Below are 24,462 nucleotides of genomic sequence, written 5' to 3'. Positions count from 1 at the left end.
TTGATTTATTTATAAATTACTCATCTTCAGTCATGTCAATAACATCATCATCTGGCTTTGATGTTTGTAATTTCTTTTTAGTATTAGCATCTTTTTTTTCTCTTTGTGATTTTTTAAAATTTTCCAATGCATCTTTTAGACCATCAATAAATTTATCAAATTCAATATCTTCAATGGCTTGTATAACATCAGTACCACTTATTGTTTTTCTGTTATTTTTTTTGGCAATTGTATTTGCAGCTGTTGTCAAGTACAAAATAAATATTGATGCTGCTTTTGCAACAGCAATTCTTGCTTCTTTAGCAACTGTAACACCATCAGGTAATGCCTCCTTGATGATTCTCGTAACAACAGCATTTGGAAGATTAAGATCTTCAACTCTTTCAGCCATCTGTAATTATTAATAATTATATATTCAATTATTAACAAAGCATTTTTTGTTTGTGACTTGTGTTGATTAATTTACAAATTAAAAATACTAATGTTATTGTAATACACAAATTTTAATTACCTTTTGATAATGAAAATATACAAATTATATTTTTAAATAATTAACACTTTTTATTTTTATAATTTATATATGATATTGTTAATAACAAATAGAATGTAAACAAACTTTTCCCGCGTTTGCAAGGTTAGTTCACACTTCACATGCAGAATGGATCCAGCAAAAGCTCCAAAGCACCAAAGTGGCGCTGATGGCTCAATCACCAATTGTCTGTGTTGGTTTATTTTTTTTTTTCATATATGTATATTAAAAAGAAGACACACACATACAAGTGTAATGTGTCAAAGTCAGTTGTCAACATTGTCAATTGACTGGAGTAAAAAAATAATAGATAATTCGCAAGATTGGCAATTTGGTACATTGATAGGGGTGGAGAAAATTATTCTGGTGCTCTCTGATTGCGTATTAAATAAACAGCTTGTTAAAGTCGAAAAAAATTAAATAACAAAACAGGAAGAGTCTATTATTTATATTGTTAAATTAATTATATTAATGTTTATAATTTGAGATATTTACTTGTTAAAATATGTCAAAAATCGAAGAGGGAAATGCGCACATTCGCGCAGCTGAAAAAAGGTATTGAACGTGTATATTTAATAGTAATTAAATATTTAATTAATTAATTAATTGTAAATTAATTTAAACAGTTTGAAGACTACTTTACTAAAGTGGAAACCTGATTATGAAGTTGCTGCTGATTCTTATAATCAAGCTGGTAAATTATTTTTATAATTTTAATTTAATATCTTGGCTAATCATTTTAATTTGTTTTTTTTTAGCAACTTGTTTTAGAATTGGAAAATCATTAAAACAATGCAAAGATGCATTATTAAAATGTGCTGATTGTTACAAAGAAAATCGATCGTATCCTTTTTTTATTTAAATAAAAAAATAAATCATAAATAAAAATTGTTTTCCTTAAGTACTTTTGTTATTCATGATAATTTAACAGATGGTTTCATGCAGCCAAGTGAGTTGACAATTTAATTTGAATATTTTAACAATTTAATAATCGAATTAATTTTTAGGAGCTTAGAACAGGTGATTCTGATCACAAGAGACTTAGGAGATTTATCAGAGATACCAGCTCTTGCTCACAGATCATGTTCACTATATCAGCAACATGGTTCTCAAGAATCTGGTGCAAATGTTCTTGATAAAGCTGGTAAAATGTTGGAAACAAGTGATCCAGAAGCAGCTTTACCATTATTTCAAAGAGCAGCTGAAATAGTTATGGTAATAAAAGAAAATGACAAACAAAATATAATGTCAATGTTGTTATTACAACTGAAATGATAATAATTATGATAAATTAAACAGGGTGAAGATAGTCCTAGACAAGCAGCCGAGTACCTGAGTCGAGTGGCAAGAATACTAGTTAAACTTAAAAAATTTGATGAAGCAGCAAATGCAATACGTAGAGAAATTGGTATGCATCAAAGAATTGAACATATGCCATCAGTTGGAAGACTTGCTGTTGTTTTGGTACTTGTACAATTGGCGAGAGGTGATCAAGTTGCTGCTGAAAAAGCATTTAGAGAATGGGGAAATTGTTGTGATGATCCAGAGGTAATTTAATGATCAATAATAATTATTAATCAACAATCAATTTATAAATTATTATTTTATGGATATATTTTATAGATTCAAACATTGGAAATGTTACTTCAAGCATACGACAATGAAGATGCAAATGCAGCTCGTGCTGCATTGAATAGTCCATTTATAAAACACATGGATGTCGAGTATGCTAAACTTGCAAGAGATCTTCCATTGCCACAACAAGAGTATGCTGTTCCACCAGCTGGTGTTATTGCAAATGCAGCACCACCATATGTATCACCAAAAATTGATCAACCATCAAGCAGTATAGAGACTGTTGAGGCTGAAGTTAACAATGTCATTAATTTATTTCTATTTATCATCAATGATTCATCAATAATCCATCATCATTATTATAATATTTGTATTTTTTTTTGTTTAGGACACAGAGACAATTGAAAAAGCAATGACATCAACAACATTAGATGACCAATCACCATCACCATCAACAACACCAACACAAGATGAAAAAATCAACAATGAAGATGAAGATTATGAGGATGGTTTATGCTGATTAATTAAATAAATAATAATTTAAATTACGATTATTTATCAAGAGATTAATAAATATATCAATAGAATGATTTATCTTGTTAAAATTGCACACTATTTTTGACAATTTTAATTGATTATTATTGAATTTGGCTTGGGCAATATGTCACAATTGCATTTAAAGCTTTGAAATAATATTATTATTGTATATTCGCAGATCCCTTGTCCATAGTTGATATAAAATAAAACATTTAATTTTCCCGTCAATTTGTTATTTATGTTTATTTTTGTGTTATTGTTATTAAAAATATAATTGAATGATTGGAATTTTTTTGTTTTAAAAAATATAATATTTAATATCTTACCTTTTTGGTTTTTTGTTTGATGATTAATGACACTTTAAACTTGAATTAACAATTATTTAACTGATAAATTATTTATGTGCACTATTGTTTTTTACTTGATCACTTTTTATTTAAAAATATATATAAATAAATAAATAAACTAAAATAAACTAAAATAAACATAACGCTTTTTTTGGAATTTCGGAATTCTCCTTGAGCGCACTCTACACATGAATAATTGTACCCACCTAAACTCTTTACATAAAAAAAAAATATTATTTAAAAAAACAAGTATACTGTTAAAAAACACGAACGTATTTTCCGATGATCCTCAATTATTTAGCTATTCTTTCTCAAATTAAAAAAAAATTCAATAGATAAAAATTAAATTCAAGCGAAAAAAAAACAGTCAAATTTAAAATATAATTTATTATTATATTTATATTTCAATATATAAGTGTATTTTTTATTTTTTATGAGACAGTATCCAACACAACTCGACATACTAAAATTGAAAAAAATAAAATAGAACAAAGTTTCCAACAATTTATTCGTTGTGTATTTGTCTATGTATTTTTTTTTTTTGTCAAAATAATTTTATACCAGCTAAGAAATAATAAATGATAAAACAAAAAGTTATATATTAATTTTTTTCTCAATTTTTTATTTTAATAAAACTTTTAATTTTCAACTATAGAACAACATTTTAATTTTTAAATTTTTTTAATAATTGAATATTTGAATTTTAAATAATTAATCATTACTATAACAAATAATTGATTCTTACTTATTTTATACATACAATTTTTTCAAGTTCACAGAGATGGTTTCTAAATTTTATCGGCGTAAGTTTTTTTCAACAGATTAATAATATTGTTAATTTCGTGATCAGAGTATGTTCCAATCATTTTTTGACGTTGAAATGTTTTTAATAATTCTATATAGCATTTATTTTTTAAATCAGCTGGTGCTAAATACTCAAAACGACTCATTAATGCGTCAAGCAACATAGAAGCCGTTCCATTGGTCACAACTGTACACTTATCGATGTATGCATCAAGTACGAATGCTGCCTTATTTACGTTGTTAAACTCATAATTTATACACAAAGTACTCAAGTCTTTCCAGAGAGCGTCTACGTATTTTCCAAATTTAGAAAATTCATTCATATCTGCTCGAAATGTTTCTAAAAATTGTAATTTATATGATGAAGTATATTTTGGAGCTGCTTCAATAATGGTTTCTAAAATCAAAAATTAAAAAAATTATAAATTATACTAATTATTAATATATTATATATACATGTATATTAGTATTTCTAGTCTACTTGATTTCTAATCTACTTGCCTTCAATAATCGACGATGATGGGCCCTGAATTCTTTTAGCATAAAGTTGTTCCAATCGATTGATGTTATCTTCAACTTCGTCTTCAGAGTATCGTCCAGTTAATTTTTGTTTTTGCATTTCTTTTAATAATTTTATATAGAATTCATTTTTCAAATCTGCTTCTTCACATTTCATCGTACGATAAAATATTCTATTAATCCAGAATTCATCCCCTTCTTTTTTTAAACGATTAACGATATATTTTTCTACAGCATTTCCTCGATGATCCTCATAATTCACATAGACATTGCGTAACATTTTCAAGAAAGTTTCGTTACCTATTTCAACCATCATTGCGAAATCCTTGTCTGAATTTACGGAACATGTTGCAGGTCCACTAAAACGTAGAATTTCTCTTTCTAACATTGAGTTTTGATAGTCCAATACTATATACAATAAAAAAATAACGTAATGTATTAAATAATAAATAAATAGTCAAAATTTTATACAGAGAAAATTTTTTTTTCAATATAATATTGCACCAATACCCATAAGGCTACTGATGAACAAATCAAGTTTTTTAGTAGTATGGGTGTGCGCGGAAACACACACTAGCAAGCAAAGTTTACACGTACACAAAAACCATGCTTGTTTTTATGTCACGTGTGCCACGTGCTTTTTGACATTTTACATTTTTTAAATTTATAAATTTAATTATTGAAAAATATGAGAAATAATAATATAAATAGTTAATATGCAATTAAAAAATAAATAATTTTATGATTAAAAAAATACCACAATACCTCGATAAAGAACAGTTGAAACAACGATGACAAAGGTCATAAATATTTTATCAGAAGCCATATTATAAAAAAATTAATAAATCAATAAAAAAAAACTATTAATAATTTATATATTTGACTCGAATTCTTTCACAACAAATTTTTAATTTGATTAAATGTTTAAAAAAAATTTATAGAATGTAGTTTCAGCAAAATGCGACTGCACTCGAACAGTAAAATTTTGGTACTGAGGAGCCTGAGGAGCACTGAGGAGAGACACGGTTTTTTTTCTCTTCAAAAAGAATTTTATTACAATAGAATATTAGACCAATGGGTGAACGTGGTTGGTATAGGGATAGCTTTTCTTTTTACCATGGGGCACAAGCTCTTAGACAATCAGACAATAAACATTTGGTTGAGATGCATATATGCACATAAGTAAAAGATCATATCTCTCTCTGGCTTATATTTGTATTGTTGAATTTAAAAAAAAAAAAATTATGAGTTATAATTTAGGACGTTTTTTTAAATATAGTAATATCCAAATAATCATACTCATAAATAAAAAATCAAAATATTATTGAATATATTTAATTACTTTTTATATTTTTTAATTTATAAATAAAAAATAAAAATTATATTTGAAAATTTTGATGATACCTATAAATAATTTGTTCCTTTTTTTTTTTTCCGTACATCACTCTTTTAGTTCAATAAACAAGAAATAAATTAAATTTTTTAACTGGTATCAGTTAAATTTTTCATTTTACTTTTTAATCAATGAATAAAGAATTGAATAAAAAATTTAATATATTTTTTTTTTTATTAAATATCTATTTATAATTATACAATTGGAGGGAAAAGATGTGTGCAACCAATGAAATGATTGACAAATAGATGGCACCCAAAGTCTCATCTTGCATACTGTTATAGAATTAATTATATTCAAATGGGTTAAATAAATTAACTGTTAATTTATTATTTATATATTATTAATTATTAATTATTTATTCTTTATTTTATTTTATAATTATTTTTATATTATATAATTTATTTTATACTTTATTTTCCAAGTTGACTATAAAAAATCATGTGTGGTGACATCTTACAGACGCATTATTAGGGAAGTTGGATTAACATTTAGAGAGAGAGAGAGCACAGAGAGAGAGAAAAAAAAATTGTATACAAGATGGCCGCGCCCGGTCATACAAAGTGATGTATTTTGTTCAATGTCGTTTTTAAAAGTTATCAGGTATCTAAATACATTTCCTAATAATCAACTTAAAAAGATAAAAATTGTACTAAATAATTATCATCAATAATTCAATTCAATAATTATTTTTGTTGTTGTCGTAAAATTAACGTGTAACAGTGAAAAAAAAAAGGTAAATAAAAAAAAAAAATAAAAAAAATAGTAAATAAATAGTGGAGTTTAATGTTAATAATAAAATATAAAAAAATATGAAACTATTGATAAAGTGTGTTGATTAGATTGGTGAATGCAGCCAAGAGGACGATGATGATGATGATGATGTTGACCAAGAGGTGACGGGGGTGTTGGAGGTGGTGGTAGTGGTGGCAAGGAAGAGTCACAAGAGATAGAGAAGGCAGCAGGGCAAGGCAGGGTGTTGTGAGAAGGAGGACACACACAATACATGCAATACATGTTGTCCCAGACATCCCGGGGTTGGCATCACCCAAGCGAGTGAATCTGCTGCTGCTGCTGCTGCTTTTGCTTGGCTGCTTCAAAGCGTTACGTGTATTTAACAATCGTCGTCGAGGAAGGGATAAAAAATAAAAAAAAATATATATCAACGAAGCAAGAGGAGAGGATTTACATTTTACACCAGTGTGTGCTTGTGACGATTGTGTGTGGCTGTTAGGAGGTGAAAAGTAGTACGAAATATTGGTGCTGTTGGAAGGTCTTATCCACGAGGAAGGCCAAGTGAATATTACGTTGTGGTTAAAACATTTTTTTAAGTGCATAAATTAAATAAAACACAGCTAGTTAATTCAAAAACAAAAAACTATTTAATAACAAACTTGTTGAAAAAAAAAAAAAAAACAAAAGGTGATTGAAATTTATTTAAAAAACAATTATAAAAAGACTGTCTTTGAAGATGGATACCAGGGAAAAGTACGATGAATTGTGCAGGCTATGTGCCTCGTACGACGCCGTTAAAATGAATATATTTGGTCAGGACGGAAAAAATCGACAATTAGTTGATAAAATACAAACTTGTCTTCCATTCAAGGTGAGTTAATTAAATAATTAATTATTTACAAAAAAAAAATAAGTTTGTTAAAGGTTAAAAAAAAATTAATAAATTGATTTTAAATTTAAATAACAGTTGGAATATTTAATATTTAAGTTAAAAAAATAATAAAAAAATTATCGAGGAGGCGCGGCCCATGTAGTGTCGCAGTTGTTTGTCACAATTTGACAATATATATGCGGTCGGGTGAGCGAGGTCGGCAGGCTCTCTCGGTGATGACGACGATATCACCGAGGCCTTAGGCCAACAGTATTTATTCATCGTCGTTATTATACATGTGTAAATACTCTTCTAAAAAATCATCATTCACAATAAATTTTATACAATATTTTGCTCCAAAAAATATATAAAAACAAATTGGCAGTTTTTTTTTTTTAAACAAAAATATATATATCATTTAAATTTGTTTTTGTTGTCATTTTGAAACACGTGAGGCGAGTTTTATTTTTTTCAATATATATAAAAAGATAAATATACGTTGTTGTTATTATTATTATAAAAAGAAGGGGAAATAGATGAATAGCTAGATGTTGTATAAATAGATATAAAAATTATGTGTGGATGTAGTTGGGCAGCTGGAGGAGGTTGAATTGGCTTCTGGCTTGTTGAATGATGATAGAAAGGAGAGAGAGAGAGACTGGACCGGCTGAAGGCCTCCTTTCTGTTGTATTGATCTTCAGGAGTAATAGCAACAGCAGCAGCAGCAACATCAAGAACTTCCTCTAAATCCTGAAACGTGTTCTCTCTTTCTCTCTCGTTTTTTTTTTTTTCACTTTTTAATTCATTTTTCCCTCTTTCTTATTGAAAAATTACTCACTGCCAGTTTCAAACTTCCTGGGCCCACCCGGTCATCGAAATACGATCTTGCATTTATTTTTTATCCCTCCTCTCTCTCTCTTCACATGTTGGGGTTTCAAAAAATCCTCTAGTATCTTAAAAAATATTTTCAAAAAAATATGATAAATAATTTTATATTATCAAAAAAAAAGAAAAAGAGATTTTTTTTTTTTTTTCATTAAAAAAAAAATAATTGAATAAAACAAAAAAAAAAATAAATGTGGTTTTGGGTGTTGTTGAATTGGTTGGATACGTGGTCATCCAAATTTCAATGAGCCTTGTATTTTACTCTCATCCTGCCTTTGCTTGGCTGCATCCGGTAGTCATCGTCATCATCATCATCACCGTCGTCGTCGTCGTTGTCCCCGTTGCCGTTGTTGTAAATTCCCCTGTCTCCTCACCTCCTACCGTCCCTCTTATCTTTAATTTTTTTTTTTTTTTTTATTACACTCCATCATTCGTTGTGTTCGTGATGACTCTTCCCACCACTTCCATTAGTTGAGAATGTGCTGATGTTACTATTGCTGTTGTTTGTATCTTCTTGTTGGTTGGTTGGTTGGTTGATTCGTTGGTTCGTTGGTTTGTTAGCTGGTTGATATACTATGTTGCGTGGATCAAACCGAGTCGTTTGTTTCCTCAGTCCGAGGTTCACTCTTTTCTCTCGACTCTCTTATTTCATGACGAAGCAACATCATCATCCAACACTCACCACCACCAATTCAATACAAAATTAAATTTACGTCAACGTGACCTCAAAGAAGACAACTCTTCTCTCTACCTGACTTACTGCATATGCATCTTTATTTTTTATTTATTTTTTTATTATTTATTCGTGACGACGATATTTCACCAGAATAAAATTGCTTCTCTCTTGTTGACCTCAATTTTAACCTTATCACAATACTGTGGTTATTTCATGCAATTGAATTACATGAAAATTATAATTTTATTTTTTTAATTTTCTTATTATTTTTATTAATTTAAATTTTCCATAAATTGATTAAGACTTGACGTGTTTATTTTAATTAAAACACTTTTGTAAATTCAAATAATTATTTTAATTTAAAACAGCTGTTGTATTTTTTATTTTTTTCGATAATTTTGAAAAATAATAATTGTATTTTCATTGAGAAATATTTAATCGCCAATATAACAAGAACAACAACAACATCAACTGGTGTTGATGACTCAGTATATTGAGATTTATGACACCTTGACCTGAATAGAAAATAAAAAAAAATATATATAAATATAATTTATTACAGCTACTACATGTGTTGTGATTTAATTAATTAAATTTCTTATCAGTAATTTTATAATTTTATTTACAGATTAATGAAGATGATCGATTACCAAAATGTTTGTGCTACAGATGTATGTACAATTTGGAAAATTTTTATGACTTTAGAACAGCATGTGTTAATGCTGTTGCATTACTGAACGTAGTCTTCCATCAAATGATTCCGTAAGTTGAAAAAAAAAAACAAAACAATTAATCAAGAAAAATTAATGATAAATAAATATGTTTTATTTAACAGAAAAATGGAGGAAGAAATGGTATAGATATGGAAAAATGTTTTGAGCTACGTACAGAGCTATTGAAAGAAAAAGAAAAAATGCCAATATTAATACCAGAAGCACCAGTTGTTAATCCAAATGCTGCCCTAGGTACACCACCAAGATTAAATTCCGATGGTGAAGCAATACATGATTTAGAAATGGGACAATCAAGTACTGATGATTGTCAATATTATCTAGATGATAATAATCATAATAACAAATCAGATGAATATGAAATGGATATTGAATTAAATCCATCTGATTTTCTTGACATGATAACAGACATGGAATCGTCAAATCAAATTGACCAAATATCATCACATGATGTATTTAAACATACATCAGAACAACATGAAGTTTATGTATGTTCATTGTGTGATAAAGCATTTAGTTCAAAGGGACATTTATCATTACATGCTAAAATTCATGTTGGTGCTGAAAATGATGTTGTAGGAGAAAAAGTTATAACTGATGATCATACATCATACAAACGACCCTATCAATGTGATTTATGTAATAAATCATATTCAACAGCTAAACACAGATGGGGTCATGTATCAACAACACATCGTGGTCATCCAGCAGTAACATGTCGTTTTTGTTCACGTATTTACTCAACAAGAATTAATTTAGAAGAACATATTAAATCAAGACACACTGGTTTATCAGCACCACCTGAACCACCTGGACCATATATACAACAAGATACACGTTTTCAATGTAAAAAATGTCCAAAAATGTATACAAATATAACTGATTTAAATAAACACAGTCGTGTATGTATTGTTGGTGGTGGTGTTGGTAATGAACGTACTAAAAATAAAAATAAAAATAATCATAATAATAAATTACCAATAAAAGGTAAATGTTTAATGGATGCATCAGACGACATGTCAAGTAATGAATCAGATGATTATAGTCGTGAATATCGTAATGCTGAAGCTAAATTATCTAAAAATCCACAATTAACAATACTTAAACAAGCATTAACACGTAATAATAATAATAACAATAATGAAGGTATTAATAAACGTTTAAAAATTAAAGATAAAAAGAAATTAATAATTAAAAAAGAAATGATTGATGGTGGTGGTTATTCAAAAGAGTATGAAAAAATACAAGAAAAACCATATATTTGTACATTATGTAAAAAAGATTTTGTTGTTAAATCATCATTAAGTAGACATATATTATCATCACATGGTATTGATCCATCACCATTTATTGAAAATGATAAATGTCTTAAAAAATTATTATTAATGCCAACAGCAACAAATAATAATATTAAAAGTGAACCATTAGAAATTAATTCTATAAATCAAGAAGATGAAAATGATGAGAATGATGATGAGGAAGAACAACAACAACAACAACATGATGATGAAACAATAAATGATAATCATATTGAAATTGAAACAGTATTTGTTTGTGAAATATGTACACGTGATTTTAATGATCGTGCATCATTATGGTTACATATACGTGCAACACACAAAGAATATGCTGCATTTGCATGTGGTATTTGTTTAAAAATATGTTCAGATAATGAACAATTATTAAATCATGTTAATATGTATCATGGTGGATCAAAATTATTAGTATCTGAACAAAGACGTTATAGTTGTACAATATGTGGTAGACAGCATGATTCTAGAAAAAAATTAATAACACATGTATCAATACATAATATTGATTCATCATATGATCCAGCTAATTTTGTACAGCTTAATTCAAATTATTACAGTGATAATATACCAATAATAAATGATGGACAAGAACAATGGACTGATTTTGATGCTGAAGATGGTGAAAAAGTAAATTGTCATGTTTGTTTTAAATCATTTCCAAATGAAGATCATTTAATACGTCATCAACGTAATGCACATAAAACAGATCAATTAATAAATGATACAACAGCAACATTATCAACAACACCATCATCATCATCAACAACAACAACAACAAATGGTACAAAAGGACCATATAATTTATTTTATGTTTGTGAATTATGTGGTAGTTCACATCCAAGTAAATGGGAACGCTGGCTTCATGTATCAAATACTCATTATGATGATGCAACAATAAAATGTGAACGTACTGATTGTGCCAAAATATTTTCAACAAAATCATTAAAAAATGATCATGTACAACATCATGCAATGCAGGGACCATCACCAAATACATGTGAAATATGTGGTAAATTATGGGGAAGTAGAGTTGATTATTGGAAACATGTTATGGGTGTACATGCTGATACAGTACCATTAATATGTGGTGTTTGTTTAAAAGTATTTCCTGATGTTTATCAACTTAGTTTACATGTTAAAAATCATTGGCCATTGACAAATGGTGATTTTAGTTGTGATATTTGTGGTCGTCCATATTCAAATAAATCAAAAATGTCACGTCACAGAAAAATACATGGTATTGTTGATAATGATTTGATGATGATGACGACAACAATGACAACAACAACAACAAATGGTATGTCATTATTAAATCAAATAAATAATGATGATGATAATAATATTATGATGAATGATAATATACAAGATTATAATTTAACATGTGAAATATGTACAGATAAAAGTTTTATAAATTGGGATGATTTATGTAATCATCGTAGATTAACACATGGTTTATTTCCATGTGATTTGTGTAATAAATGTTATGGTAGAGCATCACATCTTTGGAAGCATGTTAATAGAGTACACAAAGGACATAGTGATGTAACATGTCGTTATTGTTTAAAAACAAGTGCATCAAAAGATCATCTTGCTGCTCATATTGCTAAAACTCATCGTTATGAACCAGATGAAAAACAACAATTAATTAATAATTACATTAATAGTAAAACAAGTGGTGGTAGTAGTGGTGGTGTTGGTGTTGGTGGTGATGATGATGTTATTCATCATTGTGAAAAATGTAATAAAGGTTTTCATAAAAGATATTTATTACGTAGACATATGAAAGGTTGTCAAAATTATCGTAAAGATCCTGGTGCATTATTAACACGTTGTCGTGCATGTGAAAGAATATTTAAAGATCGTGCAAGTTTACAAAAACACATTGAAAATCATCACAGTAGTTATACATGTCATTTGTGTAATGAAACAATAACATCAAAACTTGGTATTATGACACACAATAGAATTAATCATATGAATCATGATGATTTAACATGTACATCATGTAAAAAATTATTTAGAACAAAAGAAGATCTTGATGTTCATAAAAAAGATCATAAATATCATAATTCATTAAATGTTTGTGATTTTTGTGATACTGTTGAGAGTAAGCTAAAATTAAAAATGCATATACTTAGTTTACATAGAAATGAAATTGGTGTATCATGTGGTGTATGTTTAATTCCAATGAAAGATCCAAAGGATTTAAAAAAACACGTTGAGGATGAACATCCTGGTATATTATCACGACCAAATACATGTCAAGTTTGTGGTAAACAATATGCATCAAAATGGAAAGCATTTGATCATACTAAAAAATGTCATGGTAAAGTATTTAGAACATGTAAACAATGTTTAGCTGTATTTACAAGTGATGATGATATTAGATATCACTATGAATACATTCACAATGTAACTAAAGAACAACTTGCTAATATTGAAAGCAGTTATGATAATTCATCTAAAATTGATGATCAATCAATTGACATTGATTACTTGGATTATGATGATGATGATGATAATAATTCATTATTATACAATAATAGTTTTTCAACAACAAAACGCAAAAGATCAGAGTCACATGAGTGTGATATTTGTTATGAATTATTTGCAAATGACGATGAATTTGGTCAACATTATCGTGATGTACATAATAAAGATCCAGATAAGATGTTTAAAAAAATTAAATCCAAGAAAAAATCTAAAAATCGTGATAATTATGAATGTAAAAGTTGTACAAAACAATTTAGTACAAGATCATTGTATTGGAATCACATAAAAATATGTACAAATAAATATTTAAAAGATGATTTAGAAAGTGGCAATTCAATGTCGATACTTGAATCACATCTTAAAAATAATAATCAATTAAAAATACAACAACAACAACAACAACAATATGATAATAATAATGATGATTTTACTGATGCAGCTGCTGGTGGTGCTGCTGCTGTTGTTGATGATGATGATAATAATGATGTAATGAATGATATGAGTTTAAATATACCTGATTTTAATTTATTTGAAGATATTAATATGCAATTATCTGGACAAAAACCTTTGCCACCATTGATGCCACTGACAACAGTAAAAAATCCACAGCCAACAAAATGTTATCGTAAAGATTCAAGAAAAGTTTATGATGAATCAACAAATACTGTGTGTGCTTGTGAAGTGTGTGGTAAACAATGGCCAGCTAAAAAACATTTATGGCAACATTTAATTAGATTTCATCGTGCTGAAGCTGCTGTAACATGTGGTGTTTGTTTAAAATTATGTAAAACATATTTTGATTTATCATGTCATTTAAAAGAAGCACATGAAGCAATATTAAGCTGTGAAGGAAATAATTTTACATGTAAAACTTGTGGTAGATATCACAATGCAAGAAGTAAATTATTACTTCATATGAGTATTCATATTAATAATAATGAACATATTTGGTGTATGAAATGTGCTGTTAGTTTTGAAAATCAAGATAAATTAAATGAACATGCTAATAATTGTATTGTTAAACGTCGTGAAGAAGCTGATGTTGGGGACCAAATTATAGAAAAAAATAATATTAAACATGAAAATGAAGAACAAGAAGAAGAACAACAACAACAACAACAAAATAAAAAAGCAGAAGAGCACGAAGAACAACAAGAACAAGTAGAAGAAGAAGAAGAAGAAGGAGAATATGATGATAAAGGTAGTTTAATTGGTGATGGTGCTTCATTGATGGAAGAAGTTGGTGAAGAAGCTGATTTTGAAAGTGAACATGAAGCATTTGAAGATAATGGTGAAAATAATACTGAACAAAGTGAACATTCACAACACTCTGAAGATTCTGATAGCAGTAGCAGTAGTAGTAGCAGTAATAGTAGTGTTGCAGCATCAGCCAGTGAAGATGAAGAAGAAGAAGAAGAAGCCGAGGCCAATGCCAAAGATACAACAAAATGCTCTGATGTTATTATTAAAGAGCATGAAAGTCATGATGATAAATCAAATATTTCAATTGATATTAAACCAGTTATAAATAATGATTCATCAACAAGTCAAGAAAATAAAAATGATGATGAAAAATTATTAAACACTGTTGATGTAAATGAGCCTATTAATATTAAATGTGAAAAAAATTCTAATAATGAAGAAAAACCATTAATATCAAGTGAATCTTCTCCAAAGCCAGATGATAATGATAATAATAATTATGATAAAATAAAACAAGATAAAGATGAAGAAGAAAATGAAAATGAAGAAGAAGACGAAGAAGAAGAAGAGATGGCAATTGATTCAGAGCATGATGAAAGTGTCGAACAAGATGAACAAAATGAAGAAGAAAATGAAGGTGAAGATGATGATGATCAAGTAGAAGAAGAAGAAGAAGAAGAAGAACAAGAAGACGAGGCGGAGGAGGAAGAAGATATATATCCAGAAGTAAATCATGAAGGTTTAGAAGGCATAAAAGATATTGATTATGAACAATCATCTCCTGATAAATCACACGATGAAATTGAATCTGATAATGAAAATAATGAAGAAGAGGAGGGGGTATTTGTAACTGAGCATGAAGATGAAATGCAAATTGAAAATCTTGATGGTACTGTATTAATGGTTGCAAATGATGCTGATGGAAATCAAATATTAATACAAAGAAATGTTGATGAAATTGAGGCTGATGATAATGAATTGGCTGATGTTACTGGTTATATTTATCAACAAGATAATGTTGAGTATGATGATAATTATACTGATAATAATGACAGTCAAGATGTTGATGAAAATAATGACAATGAAATGGAAATACAGAGTGAAGCTGATGATAATGTTAATTGTGGTGAAGAAAGTGAAGATGATGATGGTGATGACGATGATAATTCGAGTGCCAAAAACAGTGTGTCAAGGACGTAGTTTTAAAAAATTCAAGTCCTTGGGTTTTTTTTCTAAATATTATTTGTTTGTTTTCTTTTTTTTTTTAATTTATAATTTAGATTGAACAAATAGAATAAGACTATTTTTTTCTACAAAAAAAAATAATAATAAAAAACAGTATCTCAATGATACTTTAGTTTCTATTTAAATACAAAAATTAGGATTATTAAAATAACATAATCAATCATGATGAATTTCATAAAAAAATAGCAAATTTAATTTGTTATAATTAATTACAAAAATAATTCACTTGGCTATATAGGTATCTTTGAGTTTACATAAGAAAAGCATCATGTAGCCCAAATATATTCACTTTGTCTTTTTTGCATGAGTCCACATGAGTCAGTAGGAAATAATTATAATGTCAGTTGTATTTAAAATATTTATTTTTTTTGTTATTTGAAAGTCTCATTAATTGTTATTTCTCTATTTTTGAATATTTTGTGATTCTGTGTTAGTACAAAGTCATTAGACCACAGCTGAATCAACTACAACTATTCAACTTGAGACAAATGCTTTGATTGGCCATGGTTAATTCAGCTGTGGTCTAATAATTTTGTGCTAATAAATTTATAATCACAATCATATTTATCTTATGCTTTGTTTCTTTGCAACTCAATTGCAATTTGGCTTTGTTGTTCATTTGGCATGTAAAATTAGTAAACAACTTTAAATATTAATTTAAAATTACATAATACATTTAGTATTTTACTTATGTTATATGCCAAATGACCAACAAAGCCAACAACAATATTTTATAAAAAGACGATAAATTTTTTCTTTATTTGCTCTGAAAGACATTGAAATTATTTTCATTTGTTAAACAATAACAAATCAATCGAACAAAGGATAAGATATATATAATTTAAAAAAAAAATACAAGCAATTTATTTGAAATGATAAATGTATTTGAGCTACATTATGTTTTTCTGATATAAACTTGAGGATAATATACGAGTTATTTACACCTCATTCATTCCAAAGTATTTAGCAAACAAGAAAAACTAATACATCTCATTTTAAGACGACAATTAACAATAAAATTGTACAATTAAAAATTATTTAAAAACTGTAATTTTTTTTTGGTATAATTGAAACATAAGTGAAAAAAAGACAAAATAATTATTAAATTAAATAATAAAACATGAAAAATTCAACTTGTAAATATTGTAATTAGCATAATAATTAAAATAATAAAACAATGTCATAATTTAATATAATTATTATACTATTTGTTTGTTTGTTTTTTAATTTAGAATGAAAATGAAAAATGAACTAATTATTCATATATTTCTACCAATTGATTGAAATAATTTTTTAATAAAACAAGTAACGGCATTAATAAATTAAGAATAGATTTTAATTGTATTTGTGATACGCGATTCGCTACGCCATGTATAAAACAAAGTATATTTACTAATTAAATAATTAATAAATAAAATTCAAATGAAAATAAAATTTTACTTGTTATTTCAAATTGTTTTAAATATTTTAATTATAATTTTGATGATTTAACTTGATGTTTTTCTTTTTTGTTTTCTGTGTTTAATGTTTTTTTTATTAATTGATTTTTTATTTATATATTGTTCAATAATTGATGATATAATTAAATAATATTTGAAACTTTGGCGCGTTTAATATTGATGCTTTTATTGTATGATAATAGAGCCATCTACCATATCACGCAATATGGCCGCGCTCATATTTCCCTCTTGTCTCCTCGTCTCTTGTTCTTTTTTTAACCAGCTTCCTTCAGCTGAGTCAGGTAAATAATGTCGTTTTAATAATTTAATTAATCTATATTAATCTGAGTGAAAATTATGTATAAATAAATTATAGATCAAGTGCAATTATCATCGATATTAAATTTATAATTAAAAAGTGATATTTTTCTATTATTTTCTATGGCAAAATGAGAAAAAAATTATTTCAATGCGGGCGCATAACCTTATTTAGAGTGCTTTTAGAATGTGTTGAACGCGTGGAATAAAATATTGTGTTATTTATAATTTATAGTAAAATAATAAATAATAATTTAAAATAATTATTTATTACAGATCTTCATCATGAAGCAAATTGTTTGTGAACAGACTGTCAAAGTCCCAGAGGGATTGACTGTTACAGTCAAATCTCGTTTGGTGACTGTTAAAGGACCCCGAGGTGTCCTCAAGAGATCCTTCAAGCACTTGGCTCTTGACATTAAAGTGAGTAATTTTAATTTCAATAATTGAGAGCATAACATGTTAATTAAAATGATAATAATGATGATATTGTTTGGATTCCCCTTCACTGGACTCAGTGATAAATCATATCTGAGTTGTATTAATTTAAAAGACCAATAACATAAATATTGTTGCTTGTTGATTATGTTGTTTACTAAATTTGTCAATGATTAATGTTACAGATGGTTGGTCCAAGAACCTTGAAAGTCCAAAAATGGTTTGGAACTAAAAAAGAGTTGGCTGCTGTAAGAACAGTTTGTTCTCACATTGAAAATATGTTAAAGGGAGTCACCAAGGGATTCCTTTACAAGATGAGAGCAGTATATGCCCATTTCCCAATTAATTGTGTTGCCACTGAAAACAACACAGTTATTGAAATTAGAAATTTCCTTGGAGAGAAATACATTCGTCGTGTTAAAATGTCACCAGGTGTTACTGTATCAAACTCAACTCAACAAAAGGAAGAGTTAATTATTCAAGGTAACTCACTTGAAGATGTCTCAAGATCAGCAGCCCTCATTCAACAGTCAACAACTGTTAAAAATAAGGATATCAGAAAGTTTTTGGATGGATTATATGTATCACAAAAAACAACTGTTGTCCAAGATGATGATTAATAAACAAACTTTCAAAAAATATACATGTGTAAAAAAATCTTTATAAAGTTTAAAGAAATTATAAAAACAAATAATAGTAGTTTTTTTTTTTTTAAACTATTTTTTACCTTGTTAATTTTAATTTTTTAATAATTTATTGATTTTTGATTTCTTCGTTTTATCAATTGACTAGTAATATATTTTAGACTTGACTAAATATTCAAATAATTTATTGAAAAATAATTAATCTGGTGGATTATAATTGCTTATAAAAATTGACAATCAACAAACTAGAGCAATAAATAAAATGAAGATAAATAAAATGAGCTTTATATAATTTTTATTTGCTTATTTTAATATGAACACAATGTTTTAAATAACTACAATAATTCTTAAATGATCTATTTCGTTGTCTTGGGCAGTTTTTTTTTTTTTTTTTTTTTTAATAAATTCGATTTATTTTTTTCACCAAAAAAACATGAAAAATTTACTGGTAAATCCATTTTTCAGCCCACGACGTCCAATTCATAATTTCTTTATCAGAAAACCATAATTTAATTTCCATCTTAGCAGCTTCAAGATCATGTGATCCATGAGTTATATTTTTTTCAATTTGATGAGCACAAAAATCACCTCTGATTGTACCAGGTGCAAAGTCAGTATGTGTACCAAGCATGATACGTCCTGTTTTAACAGCATTAAATCCTTCCCAGACCTTTTATCAATTTAAAAAAAAAATAAGTATAAAAAACATTTGTTAAAATATTGACAATTATTATTTGTTATCTTTTAAAAAATTTATGTATTTAATAATACATGATAAATTTAATTACCATCGCAACAACTGGACCAGAACAAATGTACTTAACAAGAGCTGGGAAAAATGGTTGTTCTGAATGATAGGCATAGTGTTTCTTGACGAGTTCTTCAGTTGGCTTTAAATATAATTTAATAAATTAATAAATCATCTTGATGATGATGATGATGATGATGTTCAATCAATTGGAATTATGTCTTGGATATTTTAATAATCATCATTTCCATATTGATGCATCATTTAATTTAAAAGAAATAAAAGACTTACCCAAACCATCTTGATAGCAACAAGCTTGAAACCTTTTTCTTCGTATCTTTGAATTATTTTACCAACAAGTCCACGTTGTACACCATCTGGCTTGACCATTATCAATGTTTTTTCTTTATTGTTATTTTCTGATACAGTCATTTTTCCATTTTCAGCCATGATTAAGATTGATTTTATTCACAAACTAATTTTCAATTTAATAACTTTGATGTTAATTTGATGATCCAGTTTTTATTACTATTTTTATACTGATAATTCCATTCTTTATATACTAAATTGAAAGGTATTATTATTTTTTTTTTATCGTTATCATATCAATTATTTCATGATTATTATTGTTTGAACTGGCACATTCAATATATATTGTGTTGGATTGTTGATGTTTATTGAGGTCTTTCAACCAACAATATTAAATAAAAATATTTTTTATTTATACTGCTGATTATTATTACAAATGTATTTTTTTTTAAATGACAATTTGTTATTATTATTTTGTATATTTTCTTATTTTTTTAATGAGAATTTATTTTTGTATTTTTCCATTTGTGTTATTATTTATATTCAATCTGTTGTCTTATCAAATTGATCATAAATTTTCCATTTTAATTAAAAGTTTTTTCAACCCCAAAATGACATATTTTATCAGCAATCATCTTTGCTATCGTATCTCTGAATGTCAACAAGAAAATCCAGTGTATTTGTCTATTTTAACGATAACTTTGATTGACAATAATTATTTACAAGACTTTATTAAGACAATTATCACTTATAAGGTGTTTTGTGTTTTTTAAATTTAATTTATTTTCTGGTATTATTTTCATGACACATAGCAGTTATATTATTAATTAACAAAATATTTGTATTTTTTTTTTTTTTTTTAGTAAAGGTTCATCGACTTATTGGTGGATTTTATTTTTCAAATTTCGATTTGAATTAATCAATCTGTTGGGAATCGAAAAAAAACATTAAATTTACCAACAATATTCTCTAAATAGTGTTTTTTTTTTTTTTAAATTGACAAATGTAATGATAAAAAAATTTAAAAGCCATCGAAATAAAAAGGTCAGTAATAGAAAAATTAATTTTAAAGCTAAAAAAAAAAAAAAAAATAATAATTAAAAATGTTTCATTAGCAAAATTAGCTAGAAAAAAAAATAAATAGCTTTAAATTTATAAAAAAAATTAATTCTGCAATCATGAAATTAATAAAAATACAATTTTTAAATAATCATTCCATCTAAATTCATATAAAAATTATTGACTTTAATTATTGACTCATTATCCACGTTGCATAAAAAAATAAAAATAAAAAATTTCACCTTGTTTCAACAGCTGCTATAATTAAAATAAAATAATAATTAAAAATATGAATTAATTATTATTATTACCAAAAATATATATAAACAGTTATTTTAATTTTTTTTTTAAATTACGTCTACTCTTTTATTTATTTAATGAAAAACAAGTAAAAAAAAAAATACTAATTTTTCTTTGATTACTCAGTAAATAATAAATATAATTTATTAAATTTAAATCAGTAAAACAACACAAATAGACACAATAATTTATAGGAATGAAATTATTTATTTGTCATGAATAACATAGATCATGTTACATTAAAAAAATAATGAAACAAAACAATGATTTTATTTTTATATCATATTAATCTCTCATGACTGATGACTCACAAGTCATAAGAGAAAAAAAAAAACATTTTATGGAAGTTTATTGATTTGGAACAATTAAATTATTCATAGATCCATTTTTCTGCCCATGCAGACCAGTCAACAACTGACATTTCTTTTCATCTCCAGATTGAAGCCACAATTTAATTTCTTTCTCTGCTGATATCAGCAGCACTGCAGTATACCAGTTAGTAATGATAGGCCCAAATTAACGGACACAATAATCACCAGCGATCTTGGTAATCTACATTGTGACTTGACAGAAGTGTTTGATCGAACACTATCAAATCATCATCTTCTTTATCTTCTTCATACCTTCAAAGACAAATTAAAATTTCCATTAATATTATGTAACACAACTTGATAGGATTCACTCCTGATAATCAGCTTATCTTTTTTTTTATATATTACGTAATTATAATAATGATAATATTACCATTGGAACAACTGGTCCAGAGCTCATGTATTTAACAAGACTTGGGAAGAATGGACGTTTTGATAAATCAGCATAATGTTCCTTCAAGAGATCCTCAGATGCCTGGAGAAAATACAAATGAATATTATTAATTTTTTTATCAACAATTAAAGACACTTGATGGTACATGTCATATTAACAAAAATATAAACAAAAAAATGACAATGTAATGGATGATTATTGAATTGTTGTTGATGAAATTGGAAAAATTAATAATTGACCACGTGGAATGTGATGATAGGTTCTATCAAGATGGTGATAACTTACCCAGACCATCTTCATGGCAACGAGTTTGAAGCCTTTTTCTTCAAATCTTTGGATGATTTTACCAACAAGTCCACGTTGGACACCATCGGGTTTGATCATGATGAAAGTTCTTTCTTTGTTTTCAGCCATTTTAATGATTTTTTTTGTTATATTAATTTAAGTTTCAACAAACTGAATAGTGGTCTGCCGGTTTTTGATGTATTAAAATTTTAGAGGAAGTTAGTTTTTGATGATGCTATCATCCAGGCGTCCTCGTTATTTAATTGGTCAAAAAATTTAATAGGGAAAAACTAGAGAATAAATATCATTGGTTGATAAACACGGTTATCACGCCACTTGTGGCTAAATTAATACTAAAAAAATACTAAAAAAAAAATAAAAGAAAAACTAGCGCCACTAAAAGATGTCGAATAATTTGTAAACTAATAATATCTTAAAATGGCGTATATTGGTTAGCAAGTGTAACGAGAAATAAAAAAATCTCATTGCAATTAAATTCGTGTTTAATCAATCTTTCTTTCTCTCTATGTTGACAAAAAAATAAGACAAAAATTAGATATTGTTGACGTAGCTAATACACGTGTATTATAAACAAACAAATAAATCACAAAAAAATTATAAATAATATTTTATTTTATTGACAAAAAACTTAAACAAAAAAAAAAAAAAAAAACTAACTTTTAGCTTGCGTATATTTCTGCGAATTAAAAATAAAAATTCATCATCATCATGCAAACTTCACAAGCGCAGGGTCATCAACAAATACCAGGTGCAAATGTCATATTAAAAATGAGTGAAATGCCACAACTTTCAACTGTCGGTGAGTTGACTAAATTATTATCAACAAATTACCATTATTTTTATCATAAATAATATATTAATTGTTTTAATAATTTTTTTATTTAAAAATAATAAACATTTAGGTATTTTTTTTTTTTTTTAAACAAATGTTGAAAAAAAGAGTTGCATTAATAATTATCGATTTTTTTTTTTTTGTCAAATTAGTTATTTAAAAATTAAAAAAAATTACATAAAGATTGATCTCTTTTTTTTGGAACAAGTACCTTGCGTACTTGCAACTTGCTGAAACACGTGCTTGTTATTGATCGTCATGTAAATTAAATTAACAAAAATATTAATATATTAAATTACATCTAGAACAATGTTTTTTTTTATTTTTAAAATTTTCATGTCTCTCTCATTTTGTATATTTTATTCTTTGTCTATTGCGATTTGCGCCTAATATTCCCCTCTGGCTTGGTATACATGTATTTTTTGTTCCATCTCTGTGGAATATTCCACTGGCCAACCTTTCCATCTGCCAACAAGCCTATTTTCCTTTGGGCTTTCTCATCCTGAGACCCTTTGTTACACATATCCTTTTACCAGGGATGTAACTATTGATTTTGAAATTGTTGATGATTTCGAATCAACATCATTTCAACTCTGCTTTTTCTTTTTCTATTTAAAATATTTATTTGATAAATTAATAGCTATTTAAATAGCTGTTGATAATGATTTTTCAAGTTTGATTATTTTAATTTGTTGAAAAGGGTGCTGAAATTATTTAATTGCTTTTTTTAATTTGCGACAGGGTACTTGATGTTGATGGGCACACAACTGGTGTAGTTCCCCTCTTGATTTTTATTACAATTTACCTTTTATATATCAGCTTACATTCAACCCCCCCAAACAGGGTTACAACAGTATTTGCTCATTATTTGACAAAGCTAGACTTGAAATAGCATCATCCTAATATTTAATTTACCAAAAAAAAATGAATGATTTAACAATAAATAATAGTGGTGTAATTGCTGTGTGCAATTATGATAATAATTATGGAATTTTACAAGAAACAAGTAGTGTTATTTCACCAAGTCATTTCGAATTTGGATCAAATTTTTTTTACATATCCCAAGACAAAGAAATAACAAGTAGCAATAACACTGATGATAACAATTGTAAATAATAATTATAATTTTTATATAATAGTTATTTTTAATATTTTGTTTTTTTTTTTCAGGGCTTCTAGAACTTGCTCATCGTGAGTATCAAGCTGGTGATTATGAAAATGCTGAAAAACATTGTATGCAATTATTAAGACAAGAACAAAATAATACTGGAGTATTATTGTTACTTTCATCAATACATTTTCAATGTCGTAAACTTGAAAAGTACGTTTATAAAAATGAAAATAAATACATGTTATATTTTTTATAATTGCTATACTAATTATTGTACTAATTATTTGTTAATTTAGATCAGCTCATTATAGTACTCTTGCTATTAAACACAATCCAC

The 24,462-nt window shown here is 26.9% G+C and overlaps 6 protein-coding genes across 8 annotated transcripts; 3 read left to right on the top strand and 3 right to left on the bottom strand.

The window, feature by feature from the left end:
* Nucleotides 1–16: 16 nt before the first annotated feature.
* LOC122856631 (DNA polymerase epsilon subunit 3-like) lies at nucleotides 17–3,078 on the bottom strand. 2 transcript variants are annotated; one of them, XM_044158354.1, is made up of 2 exons: nucleotides 2,968–3,078; nucleotides 17–391 (listed from the first exon to the last, which is right to left on the bottom strand). In XM_044158354.1, exon 2 carries the CDS (start codon nucleotides 389–391, stop codon nucleotides 17–19), a length of 375 nt encoding a protein of 124 aa, XP_044014289.1. In that variant the 5' UTR covers nucleotides 2,968–3,078. The 2 variants fall into 2 exon arrangements, with proteins under 2 accessions (XP_044014289.1, XP_044014288.1); XM_044158353.1 differs by lacking the exon at nucleotides 2,968–3,078 and adding an exon at nucleotides 512–668.
* On the top strand, nucleotides 774–2,869 carry LOC122856630 (gamma-soluble NSF attachment protein-like). The gene is made up of 8 exons (XM_044158352.1): nucleotides 774–1,084; nucleotides 1,156–1,223; nucleotides 1,288–1,372; nucleotides 1,461–1,478; nucleotides 1,537–1,744; nucleotides 1,829–2,077; nucleotides 2,153–2,407; nucleotides 2,493–2,869. The coding sequence occupies exons 1-8, from the start codon at nucleotides 1,035–1,037 to the stop codon at nucleotides 2,622–2,624; spliced, it is 1,065 nt and encodes a 354-aa protein (XP_044014287.1). The 5' UTR covers nucleotides 774–1,034; the 3' UTR covers nucleotides 2,625–2,869.
* A 334-nt stretch (nucleotides 3,079–3,412) lies between the features above and the next one.
* Nucleotides 3,413–5,137, bottom strand: LOC122856151. The gene is made up of 4 exons (XM_044157844.1): nucleotides 5,077–5,137; nucleotides 4,294–4,719; nucleotides 4,011–4,189; nucleotides 3,413–3,451 (listed from the first exon to the last, which is right to left on the bottom strand). The coding sequence occupies exons 1-4, from the start codon at nucleotides 5,135–5,137 to the stop codon at nucleotides 3,413–3,415; spliced, it is 705 nt and encodes a 234-aa protein (XP_044013779.1).
* A 1,309-nt stretch (nucleotides 5,138–6,446) lies between these two features.
* On the top strand, nucleotides 6,447–16,356 carry LOC122856628. The gene is given in 4 exon segments (XM_044158348.1): nucleotides 6,447–7,310; nucleotides 9,500–9,602; nucleotides 9,605–9,633; nucleotides 9,707–16,356. Coding segments are annotated over 4 exon segments (6,372 nt in total). The 5' UTR covers nucleotides 6,447–7,175; the 3' UTR covers nucleotides 15,812–16,356.
* A 1,141-nt stretch (nucleotides 16,357–17,497) lies between these two features.
* LOC122856626 (60S ribosomal protein L9) lies at nucleotides 17,498–19,283 on the top strand. Its single transcript, XM_044158345.1, has 3 exons — nucleotides 17,498–17,597; nucleotides 17,890–18,036; nucleotides 18,237–19,283. The coding sequence occupies exons 2-3, from the start codon at nucleotides 17,899–17,901 to the stop codon at nucleotides 18,669–18,671; spliced, it is 573 nt and encodes a 190-aa protein (XP_044014280.1). The 5' UTR covers nucleotides 17,498–17,597; nucleotides 17,890–17,898; the 3' UTR covers nucleotides 18,672–19,283.
* On the bottom strand, nucleotides 18,974–22,503 carry LOC122856627 (nucleoside diphosphate kinase-like). 2 transcript variants are annotated; one of them, XM_044158346.1, is made up of 3 exons: nucleotides 19,735–20,029; nucleotides 19,484–19,585; nucleotides 18,974–19,365 (listed from the first exon to the last, which is right to left on the bottom strand). In XM_044158346.1, the coding sequence occupies exons 1-3, from the start codon at nucleotides 19,891–19,893 to the stop codon at nucleotides 19,138–19,140; spliced, it is 489 nt and encodes a 162-aa protein (XP_044014281.1). In that variant the 5' UTR covers nucleotides 19,894–20,029; the 3' UTR covers nucleotides 18,974–19,137. The 2 variants fall into 2 exon arrangements, with proteins under 2 accessions (XP_044014281.1, XP_044014282.1); XM_044158347.1 differs by lacking the exons at nucleotides 19,484–19,585; nucleotides 19,735–20,029 and adding exons at nucleotides 21,856–21,957; nucleotides 22,162–22,503 and having other exon boundaries at nucleotides 19,073–19,365.
* Between the last annotated feature and the right edge of the window lie 1,959 nt (nucleotides 22,504–24,462).

The sequence above is a fragment of the Aphidius gifuensis genome, linkage group LG5, assembly GCF_014905175.1.
Source record: "Aphidius gifuensis isolate YNYX2018 linkage group LG5, ASM1490517v1, whole genome shotgun sequence".
Classification (NCBI taxonomy): domain Eukaryota; kingdom Metazoa; phylum Arthropoda; class Insecta; order Hymenoptera; family Braconidae; genus Aphidius; species Aphidius gifuensis.
This window is presented reverse-complemented; position numbering and strand designations above follow the sequence as displayed.

What these genes read in the sequence shown, in the direction of transcription:
- LOC122856631 (XM_044158354.1), bottom strand. Translation starts at nt 391, where the DNA reads ATGGCTGAAAGAGTTGAAGATCTTAATCTTCCAAATGCTGTTGTTACG.
- LOC122856630 (XM_044158352.1), top strand. Translation starts at nt 1,035, where the DNA reads ATGTCAAAAATCGAAGAGGGAAATGCGCACATTCGCGCAGCTGAAAAA. An exon ending in ATTCGCGCAGCTGAAAAAAG is followed by an intron (nt 1,085 to 1,155) that starts GTATTGAACGTG and finishes TAATTTAAACAG; the next exon opens with TTTGAAGACTACTTTACTAA. An exon ending in TGATTCTTATAATCAAGCTG is followed by an intron (nt 1,224 to 1,287) that starts GTAAATTATTTT and finishes GTTTTTTTTTAG; the next exon opens with CAACTTGTTTTAGAATTGGA.
- LOC122856151 (XM_044157844.1), bottom strand. Translation starts at nt 5,137, where the DNA reads ATGGCTTCTGATAAAATATTTATGACCTTTGTCATCGTTGTTTCAACT. An exon ending in ATCATCGTCGATTATTGAAG is followed by an intron (nt 4,190 to 4,293) that starts GCAAGTAGATTA and finishes TTTTGATTTTAG; the next exon opens with AAACCATTATTGAAGCAGCT. An exon ending in ACGTAAATAAGGCAGCATTC is followed by an intron (nt 3,452 to 4,010) that starts GTACTTGATGCA and finishes TTTCAATTTTAG; the next exon opens with TATGTCGAGTTGTGTTGGAT.
- LOC122856626 (XM_044158345.1), top strand. Translation starts at nt 17,899, where the DNA reads ATGAAGCAAATTGTTTGTGAACAGACTGTCAAAGTCCCAGAGGGATTG. An exon ending in ACTTGGCTCTTGACATTAAA is followed by an intron (nt 18,037 to 18,236) that starts GTGAGTAATTTT and finishes TTAATGTTACAG; the next exon opens with ATGGTTGGTCCAAGAACCTT.
- LOC122856627 (XM_044158346.1), bottom strand. Translation starts at nt 19,893, where the DNA reads ATGGCTGAAAATGGAAAAATGACTGTATCAGAAAATAACAATAAAGAA. An exon ending in TTGCTATCAAGATGGTTTGG is followed by an intron (nt 19,586 to 19,734) that starts GTAAGTCTTTTA and finishes TTATATTTAAAG; the next exon opens with CCAACTGAAGAACTCGTCAA. An exon ending in CTGGTCCAGTTGTTGCGATG is followed by an intron (nt 19,366 to 19,483) that starts GTAATTAAATTT and finishes AATTGATAAAAG; the next exon opens with GTCTGGGAAGGATTTAATGC.